Below are 20,967 nucleotides of genomic sequence, written 5' to 3'. Positions count from 1 at the left end.
CGTTTTTGAGAAATGGGTGAATTAGTCCCTGGGCACAGGTTACATTAGGGTGAATTATATGTTATTTTTATTACAAACACGTCTACATAAAAATTGTTCCTAGTTAAATTTCCTATCTAAATATAACTTTTTAAAGTCAAGGATACTTTTTTTTACAAAAATATATTCAAAAGAAAAAGCACAAAGAAACCCAAAAGAAAGAAATTTTGTTTTTGTCCCATAACTTTTGTCCACGGGAATATAGTTATAGACATTGCTTCATAGAAAAAAATCTTACATATTTTCTTTTTAAAATGATGTTTGATAGAGGTCATTAGGATTTACAGTTTTCGAAACATGATTTTTCAAAGTTCGCCAGTCACAGCATTTTTGGGCCATTTTCCTTCTTATTTCGCAAATATTGTTGTGTAACTTTTTTCTACGTAACTTTAGGCATATGCAATGGTACATGTAAGAGGAATAGAAATCAGTTACCTTTAAAATGTTCTACTGTATAATGTTGTACGACCTCTTTTTAAGAGGTTATCTTTTTCAAGATTTTATACTTTTCACGAGTTTTTATATTTTTTACGATTATTTTTTAAATTTCTCATTATAACTTTTTTTTCTAAATTTAAGTATATATTATATAATAAAAAAGACAGCTTATTCTGTTTACTTTAAAATGGTGTATTATAAAAAATTCTAGGATTATTTTTGATTAATATATGCTTTTTCAAAATGTAATAAGTACTTGCAACGATTTTTGATTTTAGGATTATTTTTTAAATTTCTCATTATAACTTTTTTATGTGATTGTGTGTTATGATTGAATCTTATTTTTTATAGGTAATACTTTGGATCCACTTGACTCGGCCGGGCAAACTTGAAAATATGGATTAATTCCAATATTTACTGTCACAGCTCCTGCACCACAAGCTTTGCTTGAAAAAATAGCATGTAAAAGTACCAAAGGATGTACAAAAAACTGCGGTTGTAGGAAGATAGGAATTAGTTGTTCAATATTCTGCAAAGGGTGCATGTGCATGGGTACTAATTCTGGGAACTCTAAGATAACTGAGGTGTCACAGGAAGATATTGAAGCTAATGCTAACGAAGAGATGGACTTTGATTTTGAAAATTTTTTAAATGTCAAAGCTTAAATAATTTTAACTAAAGTGATGTTTTCTAATACTAATGTTTATGTAATTTTTGTAAAAGAAATAATTTTAAATAATACAGGTAAAAAAATATCAAAGAATCACTCGGTTTCCATTATTTAAATATAGATGATACACCATTTTAAAGAACAGAAAGTAGGCCCTGTTTATTGAGCAATATATAGCATATTCATGTGCAAGAAAAAAAAGTTATAATGAGAAATTTAAAAAATAATCGTAAAAAATGTAAAAAATAATATTTTTTTATATTAGGTATTATATAATATATAATATATAATATATAATATATAATATATAATATATAATATATAATATATAATATATAATATATAATATATAATATATAATATATAATATGTATATAATATAATATTATATAATATATAATATACATATTATATAATAACATTATTTTATTTTTATATAATATTATAAAAAATCGGTAAAAGTATAAAACCTTGAAAAACCATAATGTCTATCTCTTTAAAAAAAGTCGTACATTATACAGTAGATTATTTTAAAGTTAATTGATTTCTATTTCTATTACGTGTACCATTGCATACACCTAAATTTACGTAGAAAAAAGTTACAGAACAATATTTGCGAAATAACAAGGAAAATTGCCCAAGATTGCTGTGAGTGGCGAACTTTGAAAAATCATATTTCGAAAACTGTAAATCCTAATTACCTCTCCTTAACAACATTTTAAAGAAGAAATATGTAGGTTTTTTTCTGTAAAGCAATGTCTATACCTAGATCCTCGTGGACAAAAGTTATGGTACAAATAACAAAATTTCTTTGTTTTGGGATTCTTGGTGCTTTTTCTTATGAATATATTTTTGTAAAAAGAAGTATCATTGACTTTAAAAAGTGATATTTAGATAGGAAATTTAACCAGGAACAATTTTTATGTAGATATGTTTGTACCAAAAGTACATAGAACTCACCCTAATGTAACCTGTGCCCAGGGACTAATTCGCCCATTTCTCAAAAACGCACCCCTTTAAATGGTAGCACTCAGCGGTTTTTTCATATATAGATGTCCATTGACCATATGAAATAATAAAACCCCGTTAACGTTGTAGTTCCTTTTAGCGATCTTATTTTGAATATAATCAATAGCCTATAAGCAGAATGGGGCAGACACGTGTGGTCAAAATCACCAATCGGTAGAAGAATCGACCTACCACGCAAAAGATAGGGTGACAACCTTCCATAGAGGTATCAATCCGCCAATGAACAAACATAATTGCTTATAAAGAGGAAGAATAACAAGAAGATGATCTCTCTTGTATAAATATGTTGCATAAAATTTAATCCTTTCGAAGAGTGCCACTATCTTGTTATAATTAAAACAAATATTGTTTAAACTAAAAAGGGACAGTTTACTGGGTTGGCCGTATACCATGTAATTAAATACATATACTCTAACATAGAAGAGAAACAACTTCTAAGTAGTAGGTATAATTTAATAAAATGTTAAAAAATTCCAATGGATTGCATAAAACATGTTCAGGACGAACGTTTTCAGACCTGTCAGTCCATCATCAGTGAACTCGTATACTTGCTAAGTAGCCCCAGAACCAAACAATGGTTATAATTATAATTCAATCTACATTATAAAGTAGTAAAATTGAAATGACTTAACGCCGATGTTAGTGGATAACTTCCGGGAACATGATGAAACCCTATATGGAAACTTTAAACAACCATATTGGGCCACGAATGTCTACCAAATAAATACAGTATGCGGCAAAATAAACAGTACTGAAATAAATATTTAAATGTTTATGATTATTTTTATATCTTTGACCCACTTACCACGTGTGGGAGTCATATGTTGCCCTAGGGCCGTATCCTTAGGAATTTTATCCATCCTTTGGATTTTTCGATGTGTTCATCTATATAAGACTTTTGTCTGTTTTTTGAAAGGCTTTGACCTTTGTATTTTTTGGTTGGCTTACCATGTTCTTGTAACACTGATGCTGCTTTTGTTACAGAGCGAAAACGTTTTGTTTATATGTTTGCAGCCCTTTAGGGCTTTTTAAACTAATATACCTTTTACCAAGAGGAAATTTTTTTATTAAATTTCATTTTTATATCTAGTATACAGAGACGACGAGAGTGGAATCAGCATGTGACGAGAATGGACAGCGAGAGAATAGCCCGTATATCCAGGGATTCGAAGCCAACAGGCAAAAGATCAATAGGAAGGTCCTTTAAAAGGTGGCGAGATAGCTGGCAGTCAACATCACAGCTACGAATACAAGCTAAAAATCGGTAAGGAACAGGCCAAGAGGCCAATTATAAGAAGAAGAAGATACATGATATAGCTTTGCAAACAATATTCACGACGACTCACGTTCCCGATAAAACAGATGCTAAAGATGTCCTCTGGTCAGTGGCGGATCTACGGGGAGGGAAAATGAGGAAATTTACCCCCTAACAAGGTCCAATATTAAAGAAATTAAACTGTTCAAACATAAAAATATATTACCTGAAATGAAACCGAAACCACAGACCGATAACTTCAACTCAATAAACACGCTAGTTAGGAAAATTAAGGGAGCTTAATGCCTAAAAACCCTATAAACTATAATTTATGTCTTTTATATAATCTGAGTTTATATCTGTTTTATGTCTTTTGGTTGGTTTTTCATTGGAAGTTCCCCTAAGGCAGATTTCCCCTTCCAAGGCAAATTTCTACATCCGTCACTGCCTCAGGCACGAAAAAATCTTTTTAATTCTATTCCGTAAGTCCTAAATGGCCGCCGGTTGATCTATCTGACTCCTTCAGCATTCCCCATATGTAGCATCTGGTGGCGTTCGTTCTGGTGAGTGGCAACCCCCAAAATGATGCGCGCAGTATTCGAAGAGACTCCATGGCAGTGTGACAGGTTGCTCTGTCCTGCTGAAACCATTGTTGATTATAAGCTTGGAGCGTTTTCGCGATATTTTCCGTATTACCGAAAATAGTATTCCAAGTTAAAAAAAATTTCTGTAAAACTGAGAACTATCCTGAAGCATCTAACATTAATACATTAACACGACATTCTCATAAGTTATAACAACGTTCGGAAACCACTCAGTACGTTTCGGCGCCTGACACATACAAATTTGAGGAATACGAATTTCAGTACTCTTTATTTTGCTGCATACCGTATTATTTATTTTACTTACCTCTCTCGTAAAAATCCTTGGCAGTTTCTTTACCTATTCCAGTATTAGCTCCTGTTATAATAGCTGTTTTTCCATCGAGCCTATTGGTAGATGTACATTTCGCACTGAATATTATTCCCATTTTGGTTCAGAGTAGACTAAAACTGCATTCATACGGCTGCTGTGCTGATATTCGTCAATAACTCTCTCGCCTCGTTGACAATCTACAAATGGATTTAAAAACAATTGAACTTGCTGTAATTAGATTAGATTAGATTAAATAATTGATAGTAACTAACAACAGGTTGCTCACACTGGCGTAGCTGACAGGCCCGCATATCCCGAAAGGCAGGGGGCGATATAATAATATTGAATCTTTTAATACTTGAATTTAAAAAACATATAATCTCTTAATTATATCGTAAAAAAGACCAACTCCTGTTCACCAAGAACGGCATCATTTAACACTAGGTTCAGATTATGGGATGCACAATTAACATAGGAAGCTGTTTTTTCAATGTCAGTTATACATCACTCATAACGCTTGCCTCATCATATCCCTTTCCTCTGAAGTTGTGTACGGAAACTTGGTTTGGTTATATAAATTTTAAAATTTCATTTAAAAGACATTCTGCACTTTGGTCTAATATGCGAATAAATCCCAAAAAAACTTTCAACAACTTCTGCTTTGGAAGGTAAATTATTTTCATCGCCAGTTACATTCCGGAAAATAAAACTAAGCTGATCGTGTTTTGAAATATCTTGAGTGGTACAAGAATTATTGAATAAAAACAACTTTTTTTAATTAAATTAACCAATTTGGTTTCAGTTTCTTGAGCCAGCAAATTTATAACTTCGTTTTGAATTTGGGGGCTCCAGTAATTTGTTATTTAATAAGTTATTTAATAAGTTAGTGTTTTTATCGATTAATTTAGCTAAAACAGGATCATGTTTAGCTAGTAAAAGAACCACTGACGAAAAATTACCTTTTTGGGATTCACTTTCATCTATTATGAGGTACTCACTGGTACCAAAGAATACAGCACCCAACTGTTGGGTAGGGTAAAGGCGGGTAATAGCGGACGCTTAAGATATTTTACTTATAAAAATATCAATTATTACTTCGTAGTATTTAAAACATGTGCAAATTAAATGATAAATACTACTTATTGATACTTTATCTAAAAAACAGCATGAACAACGATAAAACTAATGTAATAAACATTAAAAAAAATACAGTTGTGTCCGGTTTTAGACAAGCTTGTCGGGTAATGGCGTCAGAGTGCCGCTATTAGCCGTATCCCAATTTTATTTGCAAAAGTCACACACAAATATTTTTTTGTGCATCAGTACATGCTTTATGAGCCCAAAGTGCACATAATGTACATCTCATCCATACCTCGTTGTTTTTTCCAAATTCTCTTCAAACTAAGCAAATATCTTCATTAATATCTTTGTCTTCTTCACTGTCCCAAAAAATTTTTTCCTGATCAGTTTCGTTCGCATAGTTCACTTTACCTTTGTTTCTCTTAGATTTTTCTTGCTTCTCGGATTGCTTTTCTTCCACAGTTCTTCTTTTCACAATAATTCGTTTTGAAGAGTCAACTTTTTTAGACATTTTTCTTCTAGTTCTGCTTTAAATGGTGTTGAAGTAAAAATTTTAGAGTGTTGTTTTTTGCTGTTTCGAGTCTTCTATTTTGTTTCCGATGTACAAGTCAATGCTAATATTTCTGCAAAACTGGTTCCTACAGCATCGTTTTCTGTTTTATTTACTTTACGTGACGCTTTGTTCTCACTGTTAGTTGAAGTCGAAGGAATGGGAGATTTCTCAGTTGTTGAACGGCATTTGACTTCAGTTGATGATTTTTCAGAAGTTGTTTCATTCTCCTTTTGAACACGTGTAATATTTAAATTATTTTTGATCTTTTCACTTGGTCTGCTATCATTCAGAGTCGCTGCAGGTAAGAAAAGGGGTCAGTTCGCAATTACCCGCTTGTCCGCCATTAACCAAAATCATGTGTCCGGTATTAGCCGAAATGCATGTTCAAAAATAATAGGTTATAACGGAGATCTCATAAGGAATTAATGAAAATAATTAGGTTCAAATGCTCACTAAAGAATCACATTCAAATAGCTGCACTGGAGAGACAAATATTGCAATACAGTAAAACCTCGATAGAACGGACCTCTATTTAACGGACTTCGGATATAACGGACAAAAAATCCGATCAAACGAAAAAAAAATTTGAGTGCAAAAAATATGAAAAATCGAATTCTGGAAGAAAAATTAGCAAGGAAAGGATCGCGGCACTAGTTTGTAGTCAAGCCGATGGATCGCACGGATTGACTGTTAAGGCTGTATGACACATTTATTTCTTGTATCATTTCTAATATCGTTTCTGATATGTCAAAAAAATGCATAGTGTCATACACAGATACAAGAAACGATATCAGAAACGATACAAGAATTGGAGTCAGACACAGATTCTTGTACAAGAACTGCGCCAATTTCCGCGCAAAGAGCAAAAACGTAAAACCTGCTGGTAAAACATCTAAAATGTCATAATTACTTACTCATAATGGCGGCTGAAATGAAAATGGGATCATGTATTGATAAATTTATTTGTGTTTTTGTAGGTATTATTTTATAAATCTTTTATTTAATGGACTACTGTTCTACTAATAACCAATATATTTAGCTCCTAGTAAAGTTCAAACTATAAATTTAGGTTTCGTGGTGGATAATTTTTAATAAACGAAAATACAATAGTTCCTAATTTGGATCAAACTGAAGATAATTCTAATGCAAATATTTTAGCACAAATATCAAAACAAAATAAAAACACAAATAATCAACCTCAAACAGTCAACGTAAAATTCTGGTTAACATTAAAATGTTAATTAAAAGTTTATAAATTTTATAAAATCAGCTGTAGCTGTAGATGCAGTACTACCATAACGTGACACAGGGTGACAAACAAAATTTCGACCAATCACGTGCCGAATTTCATACAATTTTCGATACAAGAACTTGCATAGTGTCATACAGGGCACAAATGTACGTACAAGAAATGATACAAGAAAATGTATACAAGAAACGATATCAGAAACGATATTAGAAATGATACAAGAAAATGCATAGTGTCATACAGCCTTTAGAATTATTGGCAAATCTCGTAAATCTATGTAGGGCTGTCAAAGATATAATGCATCATCTGCCCGTTTCATATTATCGCTCTAATAAGGCATGGTTCACCACAGATATTTTCAAAAATGGTTTTTTTTTAAGAAATTGTAACTGAAGTGAAAAAATTTCAAGAGAAGAAACTGGAAATAGCGCCGAAAGAGGTGAATTGTTTATTGATTTTAGACAACACTCCTGCTTATCCTCCTGAAAATATTCGTCATTGAGAAGATGGTAACTTTAAATGAATCGTTTTTTCCAAAAAATACATAGCTTATTCAACGCATGGATCAGTGAATAATTTTGGCAACTAAACGAGTATATTGTAAAAAGTTTTGAGATGAAGTCGAGAAGTAAAAAAGTACCAAACAAAACTTAATTCCTCTCTTAACTTAGAGTTTTGTACACTGTATCTAAAGTACTACGGCATATATTTTCAAAAAAAAATTTGATTGATTTTAATCCTATTTTTATATAACGGACTTTCGGCTTTAACGGACATACCGTCCCCCGAATTAGTCCGTTATATCGAGGTTTTACTGTACTTAAAAATATTTACCTACCTTTAAAAAACACAGTTTGTTGTAATGCACACTCAAGAAATCACTTTTCGTTTGAGAAATTTAAAAGCGTAGCACTACTCAATTCAAAAGTTGTCAGACGACTGAACCTGTGTATTGTACATTACGTATGACAGTCAGACGACTGAACTTGTACATTATGTATTCTTAACAACTGAGGATACTTTCAAAAAGGTACAAAAAATTCTTTCGGAACATACAATATTGTCGTTATAGTTGTCGTTATGTTTACAATACGAGGACCCACAAAAATTGTCGCGGGGGGCCAATCTTCAGCTACACCACTGGTTGTTCACAACAAACTGATAAACCGATAACTCAACGTACATAGCATGGAAGCGGACTAGACTATCTTAAACATTGAAAATATTTTCTTTTTACTGTATTTATGTATTCAAAATAATGAGGCCAATTAAAATAAATGGGAAGTAATAACAACTCGATCTAAAATTAAGATAATTCACTGTTATTTACAGTATTTCCTTATCATTAGCTGATCGCAAAACTAGAATTAAAACTAAAACATTACTGCAAAGTCATTAACTTATAAAGGATGTCCCAAAATTCACACAAGATTTGAATTTACAGTCATTTGGTAAACGTGTTGGTACCAATAAAAAAAGTTTCACAGTTCACTGTTTAGGGTTTGCAGCCGAAAATTCTACGTGGGATATACCAATCCATGATAAAACCTATACTGACGTATGCGGCCATCTTGTAGAGGCCCCGGGCTAGACTGTCTTCAGTCAAGGTCCAGTTGGCTCACCTACAGCGGTTGGCATGCGTTGGCATCTCAGGAGCCATGAGGACCACTCACACAGCAGCTCTTGAGGTTCTGCTGGATTTACCTCCTCTATACCTCATCGTAGAGCACGAAGCCATGATAGCCTATCGTCTTAACTGCTCTGGATACTGGTTGGCAATGAATGGGCGGATGGGCCAGTGTGACACTTGGAGACAGGTTATCGAGTGTTGTCCTGTGCTTTCTATGGTACAGGACAGCATGGCCCCTCAATTTGAGTTTTCATCCTGCTTCTTGGTTCAATTTCCTGACCGGGATGAGTGGATAGAACGAGAACTCACACTAATGTTCTGGATATAATAATTCTGGATAATTCTGGACCCACAGATGGATCCAGAACGGACGAGCGGGCAGGCGCTGGAGGGTATGGTGGTGGAGTCTGATCTGAAAGTCTAGCCAGGCTCTCAGCTCTCATGCATCAGTCTTTCAAGCCGAGATCTTTGTGATCCTTGTATGTGCTCAAGAGATTACAGACAGGGCTTGCTCAGGCAGAACCATCTCTGTCTGCTCTGACAGCAAGGCAGCGCTAAAGACTCTGGAAGCGCCCAAGATCAGCTCTAAGCTGGTTCTTGAGTGCAAGAGAGCTCTGGATGATGTTGCTATAACCAACAGGGTTAGGTTGGTATGGGTACCGGGACACACAGGTGTGGAAGGTAACGAACGGGCTGACGCCCTGGCAAGACGGAGCTCATCCTCTCTGCCTGTGGGACCCTAACCTGTGATTGGGGTGCCCTTCAGTACTGGTCGGGGTAGTCTCAGGGAGCTTCTTATGCGGAGGTTCCAGGACTCCTGGGTCAGTTGTGGAGATCTGAGTCAGGCTAGGCTCCACATAGTGGGGCCATCCAAAAGTCTCACAGCCCAACTGTTTCTTCTAGATCGTAAAATATGCTCCCTGGTGATCAATTTGCTCACCGGCCACTGTAGACTCCGACGGCACCAACATCTGCTTGGACTATCGGATGACCCACAATATGAGGAGGAAACCTCCGCACATGTCCTCTAGGAATGCCGGGCATTGGCCTATCAGAGGTGGCAGATCCTGGGATCAGCATCTAGGTAGCCGAGCCAGGTGGGGGAGTTGCGTCTTAAGAGACTTGTGGCTTTCTGTGGGGTCATAAGGTTTCTGGGGGATTAGACGTTCAGAGTGGCATCGGCAGATTTGCAGACCCTGCTGCTTCTAACAGACGTGGGAGCCCGGTGCAGCCTGGGTCCCAGAATCGCCGAATACCAGGTACTTATGGACCTGGTCCGTTAAGATAGGGGTGATACAATGGACCCGCCGTAGGAGGTCTAAGTGTCTAAAGGGCTCACAAGTGGGCCTTGTCCCAATGTACCATACCCTACCGACTGTTTAGAGTTAGTAAACCCGACCTGAGCGATATATGAATCTGAAGCTTAGCCTGGAATACGCTGGTGTCTGATCGGCCTATGGGGGAGCAATACGGTAAGCAATAAGGGCTGGCGGCTCAGTGCAATTCATCCATAGGTCTCCCACAGAATCCCAAGCAGAATATATAGGGTGTACTAAAAGTAGCCGGTCGAATATTTCGCGAAAAAACATCGGATAAGGGCTTACTGCTCAGTGCCATTCCTCCACAGGTCCTCCCTTCCTCCGCGGAAGGGCGTTGACGAATAAATACCGGTGTATGTATAAATAGAGTGCCCCAATAGTAGCGGGATGGTCAAATATTTCGCGAAATGAACATCGGATTGAAAAACTGAAAAATACGTGTTTAATATTTTTCAAAAATCTATCGAATCACACGAATAAAATTTTATCACCTTTACAAATGCGAAATCCTTTTTTAAAACAGTCTAATGTACAGATGTAGGATAGATTTTAGATTAAACACAATGTCTTAAAATAAAATAAGCCCAAAATGTTCAGAGGGAGCTGATAGATGAAGGCTTGAACTTGAATGAAGGCTTTTGATGATTTTAAACGTATTTTTTACTTGGTTTTTACAGCCTTGAAAATCGGCATTTTTCGTTTTTTTTTTCAGTTGGAAAACCATCAAATCTAGAAAAAAAAGTGAGACCTTTTCTGTTCATAAGAATCCAAAAGGCATAAAAATGTTCTAGACCAGCGGCTCTCAATCTGTGATTATGTACCACTGGTGATACATCCCAATATTAGCAGTGATACACAAAATGCAAAAACATACAAATCAATAAAGATTTAGATAGGTATTTCAGTTAGGTGATACCAAAATAATAAAAAAAGTATTTTGTGGTACATGACTCAAAAAGATTGGAAACCAATGCTCTAGGCAAAAAAAGTTGATTTTTACAATCTTAAAAAAATTGTTTAAATAAAATTTAAAGCACTTTCTGCATGAGTGACTTTTGACCTTTATTTTGGGGTATCTCACGAATATGATTATATTTTTGTGTAATCTTATGGAAATATTTATTCTAACGGATATGAGATTTTGGCCTTATCTAATAAGCACTTCATGAATGATTAAAAAACAATGTGTTAAAATAGAATAGGCCAAAAATATTTATAGGAAGCTGATATAAAAAGGTTTGACCTTGAACTCATGCACTTGGTGCATGAATTTCTTTCAAATTTTCGTTAATTCATTTTCTTTTGATAATACCTACAAAAATACTCGATATACAGAAAAAATTATACAGACCAAAATTTAAGTTTTTTGTTAACAAATATTTTCCTTTTTTTTTATTATGTTTGTGAGATAAAAAATAACCAAGACTGAAACGTTTAAAGCCTAAATTTTACTGCGAGAACCATGTAACCATTTATCCGTTAAAGAATAAGGGGTTTAAAATTAAATTTAATACAGTGTTATAGTTCTGGAAATTATCTTTCAAATTGGTTTTCGATGAACCTGACATAATTATTCTAAATTAACCAATAACATATTTTTGAAAAAAATTTTGGGGCATACATTTTTAAAAATTTTTGGATCATAAATTTTGATGCTATCAACTCCTTTTGGAACTCATTGGATAGGTATTTCTGTTCTGAGTACTTTGACGTTTTAAGTAAGCATAATAAAAGGTTTTTCAAGTAAGAAATTTATTAAATTTTTTATTAACTCCAATTTTAATAAATTGTTTGTAAAAACTTTTTGTTTTTGAGTTATTTAGCAAAACCGCTTTAAAACATGTATGTTCTTTTCATGAAAAATTAAATTTTTTTATTTATTTTTAATAATTCCAAAAGTATTGATTTATTTTAATGACTTTATACAGTGCGCTGGAATAAGTGGTACCCCCCCCCCCCTTAATTAACTTATTTATTTTTAGCACATGAGCAAAACGCTGGGACAGGTCAATTTTTAAAATAATCATAGTATATTATATATAGCATCCATGTTTCGAACTTTACGTGATTTCGGGTGACAGGCACAACTTTGATTTGTTTAAATGGGAAAGTAGGTAGGTGCATCATGTGACACCTCATTTAAAAGCTTTTGAAATACTGATTACCTACAAAAATGTATATGTAATACTATAATTTTTCGAATTATTTTTAAACGCATTTATTTTTTTTTCGAATCCTGAGAAAACTAATAAATATTTTTGAAAAATTTAAACGCAGAATGAAAGACTACCTACATTATTATCAAGAGCTGAAAGTCCCTTAGAATAAACAAAAAGTTTATTTAAATGATATATTTGAATTTAAAAATCAGACTAAATTTTCTTTTTTTCACCACTGTGATTTATTAAACTAATCATTATAGAAGTTCTCAGGGACTTTCGACCCTCGATAACACTGTAATTTTTCATTCTGCGTTTAAATTTTTCGAAAATACTTATTAGTTTTCTCAGGATTCGAAAAAAATAAATGCGTTTAAAAATAATTCGAACGAAATTTTGCGCCTACGCTCTTAAAAAGGATAAAGTATTATACATTTTTGTAATCAGTATTTCAAAAGTTATTAAATGAGGAAGCAGATGATGTACTTTCCCATTTAAAAAAAATCACGAGTTGTGCCTGTCACCTGAAGAGGTATCGCGTAAAGTTCGAAACATTGATGCTATAATATACTATGATTTAAAAATCGACCTGTCCGAGGGTTTTGCTTATGTGCTAAAAATAAATAAGTTAATAAGGGGGGACACTTATTCCAGCGCACTGTATAAAAAATATTGCTCAGAATAATTGGTCTCTCTATCAATTTATGGGGATTTTAATACAATAATTTTCACTCCCAAGCAGGAGTGGCATCCACCCTCAGGGTAAAAACCAAGTTGCACCATGTCACTCTTTTTTCTTGAGGTTTCCTCCACCCACTTACCAACTTTCATGAAAATCAATGGAGGTTCGCCGAAATCGGGAGTAGTAGTTGATTTTTACGTTCATTCACTGTAGTAAGTACACAGCAATAATTTAAAAAATAGGAAATATATACATTTGCATCAAACCCCACATTCACCAAAATAGATTAAAAGTTATATAAATAGAAACAAAACATTTACCTGTTTCGTAAGTTTATTCACTAACTCAACTCTCAACTAATCTGTATATAATATTTCGCACTTGTGTTATAATAATAAAAATAATTCAGTAGCTCATATGATATGGGTATGTCGTGTATAATATAGAGTACTACACTCATCAACCTTGATAGTATTTTCAACCGCATAAAGAGAAAGTATTTTTAGTCCAGTGAAATAAGGTAAAAAAGAACCCTGAAAGGGGCTTTGACCCCGCCAGCCGCCAGGCATCTGACAAGTTTTATAAGTTTCTTGGACCTCAATAATAACCAAAACCTCTGTTTCCTGCAGTGGGTTCGATGGACTTCTTAAATTATTAACACGTAAGGCCAAAAATGCACTATTTTATGTAACATGCTTAAGCATGTTAATTTACTAATTTGTTGTTAGGAAACTGTAAAAAACCTAAGAATACTTAATTTTTAATAAGTGTTAATAACTAATGTAAGAAATCAACCTACAACCTTGATATTGCGTGGAAAGTTGGGTCGTATAGTGAAAAATGAGAGGTCTAACTACAAAACTCACATTCTCCACTTTTTCAAATTTTACAGGAACTAAAAAAACTTTAAAAAATTAATTATTTTTCATTTGTTATTATAGCCTTATAAGGCAGAAATTACACATTAAATGTTGGAGAATATGAGTTTTGTTTATTAACGTTTTTCGTATTTTTGTTTCCTTGATTTCTCTTTGTTGGAAGTATTAACTGGAGTTACATTTAATTCCATGTTATAAAAGACTTATTTAAAAATATAACGTTACATTAAGGTACCTACTAATTAATTATAAATAAAATTACTAACTAAAATATCAAAAGCAACTTACTACTGCATAGCTTGTATACCTATAATATCCAACCACACAAATTTTTATACACATCACATAGGTCATGTGACCGAAAGGCATACCTCTGATTGGACTGCAGGGAGGAAAATGTGAGTTTTGAAAATTACCCGTGTTTTATATTGGATATTGTTAGTTTTGGTTATCATCCTGTATTACAAATTATAGAATCACTGTAAGTTCATTTGTTTCTGATTTATATTATTACAAAAAAATGTTGTTGGTGGTAAACAAATTAAATAATTTTTTAATCAATTGATGAATCGTTGAAATTTTAACCACATTTTTATCACTATAAGACCAAACTTTCCAAGCAGTATCAATGCTGTATATTCATTTTTTCATCAGTAGGTAGGTAATTAACATTTTATTCAAAATTAAAAATTCTTAGGTTTTTTTACTGTTTTCGGGGACACAAATTAGAAAATCAGTAGGTATTAATAATAGCCATTTTAAAGCTTTAAACATATTATTTATCAAATACTTGCTTCCAAATCCGTTAAAAATGTGTTAGGGTGATTCCATTTCAAATCACTCAATTTTGGAGCAAAAAAATTTTGGATCTCCGATTTGTCTGAAAATTGGTATATAGCTTCTGCGGGACGTAAAAATAAGATATTTAAGGTCAAAAATCTCCTTTTTATTTTTTTCTTAAAATGTTATTTTATACGATTTTACATTGATTTGGTGTTTATTTAAACAAATTTGCATTTTCTATCGTAAAGTAAAACATAATACTTTAATAGAGGGGACTCAAAAATGTCATTATATGGCATTATAACAAGTTACTTTTATTCAAAACAAGTTTTAGACCAAATTTTATAGTGTAAAAAACGTTAACATACCGTTTTTTACATTTTTCTCCATTCCCAAAATACATCGTAATCGATTTGGCTAAAAATTTGCCCACAGATATCCAAAACATAGGACTTTAAGTGGTGAGAAGGATTTGAATTATATTACATTACCAAAAACGTTACATGCTATATCATAGTCAAAAATATAGGCGTCTACTGTAAGATAAATTAACACGAAAATATCGACCTCACGACAAAAATTGTTAAAAAGAAATTGTAATAATTGTAAATACGATTTATTTGGAACAATTTCAGTTTCTACCATTTTTGTCGAAAACTTAAAATGGCGGAGATTTTGAGCAAAACAGGTTCTTCTTTAAAATCAAGATGGCGGCTAACGTAACGGAGGAATTCATTCGTGATTTTAAAATTAGGCTACTATTGACTCTCCTAAATATTAGAAAAATAAAATTTTGGGCAGCCAGCTCGGCATGCACAGTCAAATGCTATTCCGACTGGACTAATATACTTTTGAGTCTGACATTACTGCATGTAACTTTTTTGGTATTGTAATATAATTCAAATCCTTCTAACCACTTAAAGTCCTATGCTTTGGCTATCTGTGGGCAAATTTTCAGCCAAATCGATGATGATGTATTTTGGGAATGGAGAAAAATGTAAAAAAAAAACGGTATTTTAGCGTTTTTGTACAATATAAAATTTGATCAAAACCTTGTTTTGAATCAAAATAACTTGTTATAATGCCACATAATGAGATTTTTGAGTCTCTTCTCTTAAAATATTATGTTTCTCATTGATACTTTGACACAAAATGCAAATTTGTTTAAATAAACACCAAATCACTGTAAAATCGCATAAAATAACATTTTGAGAAAAAAAAGAAGATTTTTTTACCTTAAATATCTTATTTTTACGTCCCGCAGATGCTATATACCAATTTTCAGACAAATCGGAGATCCAAAATATTTTGCCTGAGTGATTTGACATGAAATGCACCGTTAATTTTTACTGGTAGTCTAAAGTTCTTAAAATAGGGCATTTTGGCCTTATTGTTAGTTGTCCACTGAAACCACTGCAGGAAATATAGAGGTTTGGGTTATAGGGGTCCTTCTTCTTAACGTGCCCTATCAAGTCCCCTTGACGTTGGCGATTAACATGGCGAAACTGTCTCTGTTTTGAGCTACTCTAAATAGATGTTCTGCTTTCTTTATTCCTGTCCATTCCCGGATATTCTTCAACCAAGAGACCTGCTTTCTACCAATTCCTCTGCGTCCTTCGATTTTACCCATCATAATAAGTTGAAGAATATTATACCGGTCTCCCCTTACTAGGTGTCCAAAATAGGCCATCTTTCTATATTTGATGTTATCAAGCAGCTCGCGGGTAGCATTTGCTCTCTTAAGGACTGCCACATTTGTCAGCATAGCCGTCCATGGTATTTTCAGAATACGTCTGTGAAGCCACATTTCAAAGGCCTCCAAACGATTAATGGTGGATATTTTTAATGTCCGATTCGGTCGCTGACCAGCGAATAGAACACACGTGTTTAGCTCGTATCTTAACTCGATTCTCGGGCAGATATAGCAATAAAACAATTGTGTTATACAAAAGTGCAGTGTAACTATAAACCAATATATGTAGGTACATAAATAAACAACCTAATTAGTTAACTAATTATACAGTGAAAAAATCGGAAAAAAGTAATTCCAACGATAAGGAATTAAATTCTTGTGTAAAGTGATAAAAACTTGTGTGATATCGAATATAAACAAAGCAGGTTTTTGCAGTAGGTGGAAACAAAACAATATTGTGAATGGTGTATTTCTACAGGAAAATAAAGCATATTAATAAACAGAATCAGCTGTAAGTAGAAAACTTTATTATAATATAATTAATTTTATTATAAACAGATAACCAGGGCCGGATTTTGATTTTGATTTTTACCTAGGAATAAAAGTGCTGGAAAATTAGTAACGGCTAGCGCGGGTGCGGGTGGGAATTTGAACTGTGAGTAGAGTTCTCCACGAAACTTCACCCGTGACGCATTGACTAATAACTCTAGCACGAAAAATAACTAGGAATTAAGAACAATGAGTTCAGATAGCGAATTAGATGATGAAATGAAAAGGAGAAGGGAAGAGGAGGAACATCCCAGCAAAAAATCAAAAATAACAGCTAGAACATCACAAAAAACAGATGAAGATAACATAAGTGGAATGGAACAAATGATGAAAATGATGAGGGAATTAGCAATGGATATAAAAGACATAAAAAAAGAACAATATAGATCTGGAGACGAAATCACACAACTAAAGAATGAAATTAAGGAACTGAAAGATCAACAAAGCGGCTACAAAGATGAAATAAAAAAGCTGCGAGAAACAAACGAAAAAGCTATAAAACAAATAGGTCAATTAGAAAAAGAAATTAGTATAGCAAATGAAAAAATAGAGAAATTGGAAAGAGAAAGAAAGAGAAAAAATGTAATAATACAAGGAATAAAAATTGATACAAATGATCAGAAAGTTTTACGAGGGGCTATGGAGAATTTTATGGAAAAAGAGCTACAAGTTTCAGTAGATGTAAATGGAGCAAGGAAAATAGGAGAAAATACTGTCATAGTGGAACTCAACAGCGTGAAAAACAAAATAGAAGTAATGAAAAATAAAAGTAAATTAAAAACCAAAAAGGACGAAAGAATCTATATTAATGATGATATGTCAAAAGAAGAAAGAATTATTCAGAAAGAAATTAGAAGCAAGGCTATGGTAGAGAGGCATAATGGAAAAAATGTAAAAATAGGATACCAGAAGCTAATCATTAATGGTGAAATATGGACATGGAATAACAACCAACAACAACTCATAAAAGAGAAAAATATACAACCAAAAAACTAGCAATACAACGAAAGCAGACTGAAATAACGGAGATGACATGGCAAAGTACAGGTACACGAAATAGACAAAATGTACAGATTATTAATGAAAAGCAGCCCATAAAAGAACATATATTAGTAGGAACATGGAATGTAAGAGGAACATACGAAGAAGGAAAACTGAAACACCTAGTAGATGAATGTAAAAAATATAAATTCGAAATAGTAGCACTACAAGAAACGAAACAACTAGGCCAAAACTCAATGGAAATAAATGACTATTTATTTTTCAATAGCGGAGGCGAAAATAGAATGTTAGGCACAGGATTTGTAGTAAACAAAAAGCTGAAAGATCTAATCGTTGACTTTAAACCAATTTCAGAGAGAATATGCATACTAAGAATAAGAGGAAAATACCAAAAAATAACATTTATAAACATACATGCACCGACTGAAGAGAAAAACATAGAGATAAAGGAAGACTTCTACAGTCAAATAGATACAGTATTCGAAAATATTCCCAAATACGATATAAAAATAGTACTAGGTGATGCTAATGCCAAAATAGGAAAAGAAGAAATATACACACCCACCATAGGAAAATATAGTCTGCATGAAACAACGAATGAAAATGGTCACCTCTTAATAGATTTTGCAAAAGAAAAAAACATGATCGTTATGAGCACGTACTTTCAACACAAAAGAATATATCAAGGAACATGGAGATCACCAGATGGAAAAACCATAAATCAAATAGATCATGTGCTCATCGAAAAAGACATGGAAAAATGTATAAAGAACATAAGAACATATAGAGGACCGGATGCAGACACAGATCACTTTATAGTCGGAATACAACTTAAACAGGTTATACCAGTTCTTAGAAATCAACAGAAAAAAAGGTACAAAGTAACTAAACCTATTAGACTACTGTCAGAAGAAGAACAAAGTAAATATGAAAGACTAGTCACTAGAGAACTGGAAAATATTGCAGAAAATGAAAACATCGAACAAAAATGGACGCAAATAAAAGTATGTATGACCAAAGCAGCGCAAGTCAGTAATAGAAATATAAAAGATGGATTCAAAGAATGGTTTGATGAAGAATGTAAAATAGAACTGGATGAAAGAAATAAGTTAAGACTCAAAATGATGCAAGTGAAAACACCAGAGATGGAGATACAATACAACGAACAAAGAAAACGAACTAAAAGAATCATAAGAGTAAAGAAAAGAAAGTACAACGAAGATAAATTGAAATGCATAGAAGAAAACTATAAAAATGGAGAAGTCAGGAACTTATATCAAGGAGTAAAAAATGAGAAAAAGGGGTTCCAAAGAAAACCTGTACACTACAAAAGCAAAAATGGAAGGAATTTAGTAAGCGACGAAGAAATACTGAGCAGATGGAGAGAATACTTCGAAGAGCTTCTAAATGAAATTCCCACAACAGAATATGCAGAAGAAGAAGAAGAAGGACCGAATGAAAATATTGATCAAGAAGAAATGCAGGAAAGACCGCCTAATGAAAAAGAAATAAAAGAAATAATAGAAAAACTAAAGAAAAACAAGAGCCCAGGTAAGGATGAAATAACAGCTGAAATGTTTAAATATGGAGGACCAGTACTAATTAAGCATTTGGAAAAGCTGATAAAAGAAATATGGGAACAAGAACACATACCAAAAGAATGGACTGAAGCCACACTGTGTCCAATTCACAAAAAAGGCGACAAAAGTTTATGCCATAATTACAGGGGAGTAGCCCTACTAAACGTTGCATATAAAATACTTGCAGTACATATAAAAGACAAGATAACACAAAAGATAGATAATGACATAGGAGAATATCAATGTGGATTCAGAAGAGGACGCAGCACGGTGGATCAAATTTTCCTGCTGCGTGAGATACAAGCGGAAAGCTACGAATACGGAAAATCTACAATGGCCCTATTCATTGACTTTAAACAAGCTTTTGACAGAGTTAAGCGAAAAGAAATATACAAAGCACTATGTGAAATTGGAATTAGTAAAAAATTAATAAAGATGGTAAAAGTTACACTCAGAGAAACAGAGAACAGGGTTAAAATAAATGGAAAGGAAACAGATAAGTTTAGGGTCGGTGAAGGGGTACGACAAGGAGACCCACTGTCATCACTGTTGTTTAGTATCCTTCTTGAAATAGTCATCAGAGAAGCCGAAATTAACAGGACAGGACTTGTATACCAACGAAAACACCAATGCTTGGCATTCGCTGATGACATAGTAATGATAGCCAGAAGCAAACAAGAATTACAAGAAATACTAAAAAGACTAGAGGCGATAGGAAGAAAGAAAGGGATATACATAAACGAAGAAAAGACTAAATATATGGAATGGACAAAACGAGAATACACACAAGGACAATACCTGACAATAAACACAGAGGCAAAAATATATAAATTCGAGGAAGTAGAGAGATTCCAATATCTAGGAGCGACATTCACTAGGAGACCAAATATAAAAGAAGAAATCCAAGCGAGAATTATGGCTGGTAATCGTTGTATCTTTGCTCTAAACAACTTATTGAGAAATAAGAACATATCTAGAGGGGCTAAGATAAGAATATACAAGACAGTGATAAGACCTATAGTCTTGTATGCCAGTGAAACATGGACGATGAACAAATCCGAGCAAGTCATGCTTAAAGTATGGGAAAGAAAAGTCCTAAGAAAAATATTTGGCGGAAAGATATGGAATGGAATGTGGATAAGAAGACCAAATGTGGAATTGGAGAGGATGTATGGTGAACCAAACATAGTAGGGATCGTAAAATCACAAAGACTGAGATGGTTGGGACATATCCAAAGGATGCCAAACACGAGACTTCCCAAAAAAATACTAACGGGAGGAATAGGAGGAAAGAAGAAGAAAGGTAGACCGAAAACCAGATGGAAGAAAGATGTTGAAAAAGACATAGAAGAACTGAAAATCACAAATTGGAAAAATAAAGCAGCAAATAGGAGAGATTGGAAAGGAATAGTAAACCAAGCCATGGGCCTTCTAGGCCTGGAGAGCTAAACTATATATATTTTT

The 20,967-nt window shown here is 33.4% G+C and overlaps 1 protein-coding gene across 2 annotated transcripts in view; it reads right to left on the bottom strand.

Moving 5' to 3' along the window:
* LOC126889909 (retinol dehydrogenase 11-like) overlaps positions 1–13,453 on the bottom strand; it is a 40,520-nt gene extending 27,067 nt beyond the window's left edge. Inside the window, exons 1-2 of one of the 2 annotated variants that reach the window (XM_050658627.1) lie at positions 13,339–13,453; positions 4,341–4,543 (exon numbers count right to left, since the gene is read on the bottom strand). In XM_050658627.1, coding sequence (XP_050514584.1) covers positions 4,341–4,461 — 121 coding nt within the window. In that variant the 5' untranslated portion in view covers positions 4,462–4,543; positions 13,339–13,453. Of the gene's footprint in view, positions 1–4,340; positions 4,544–8,066; positions 8,430–13,338 lie in introns of those variants that run through there. The other variant, XM_050658626.1, reaches the window with a different exon arrangement.
* Positions 13,454–20,967: the final 7,514 nt, after the last annotated feature.

This window comes from Diabrotica virgifera, chromosome 8 (assembly GCF_917563875.1).
Source record: "Diabrotica virgifera virgifera chromosome 8, PGI_DIABVI_V3a".
Taxonomy (NCBI): Eukaryota; Metazoa; Arthropoda; class Insecta; order Coleoptera; family Chrysomelidae; genus Diabrotica; species Diabrotica virgifera.
This window is presented reverse-complemented; position numbering and strand designations above follow the sequence as displayed.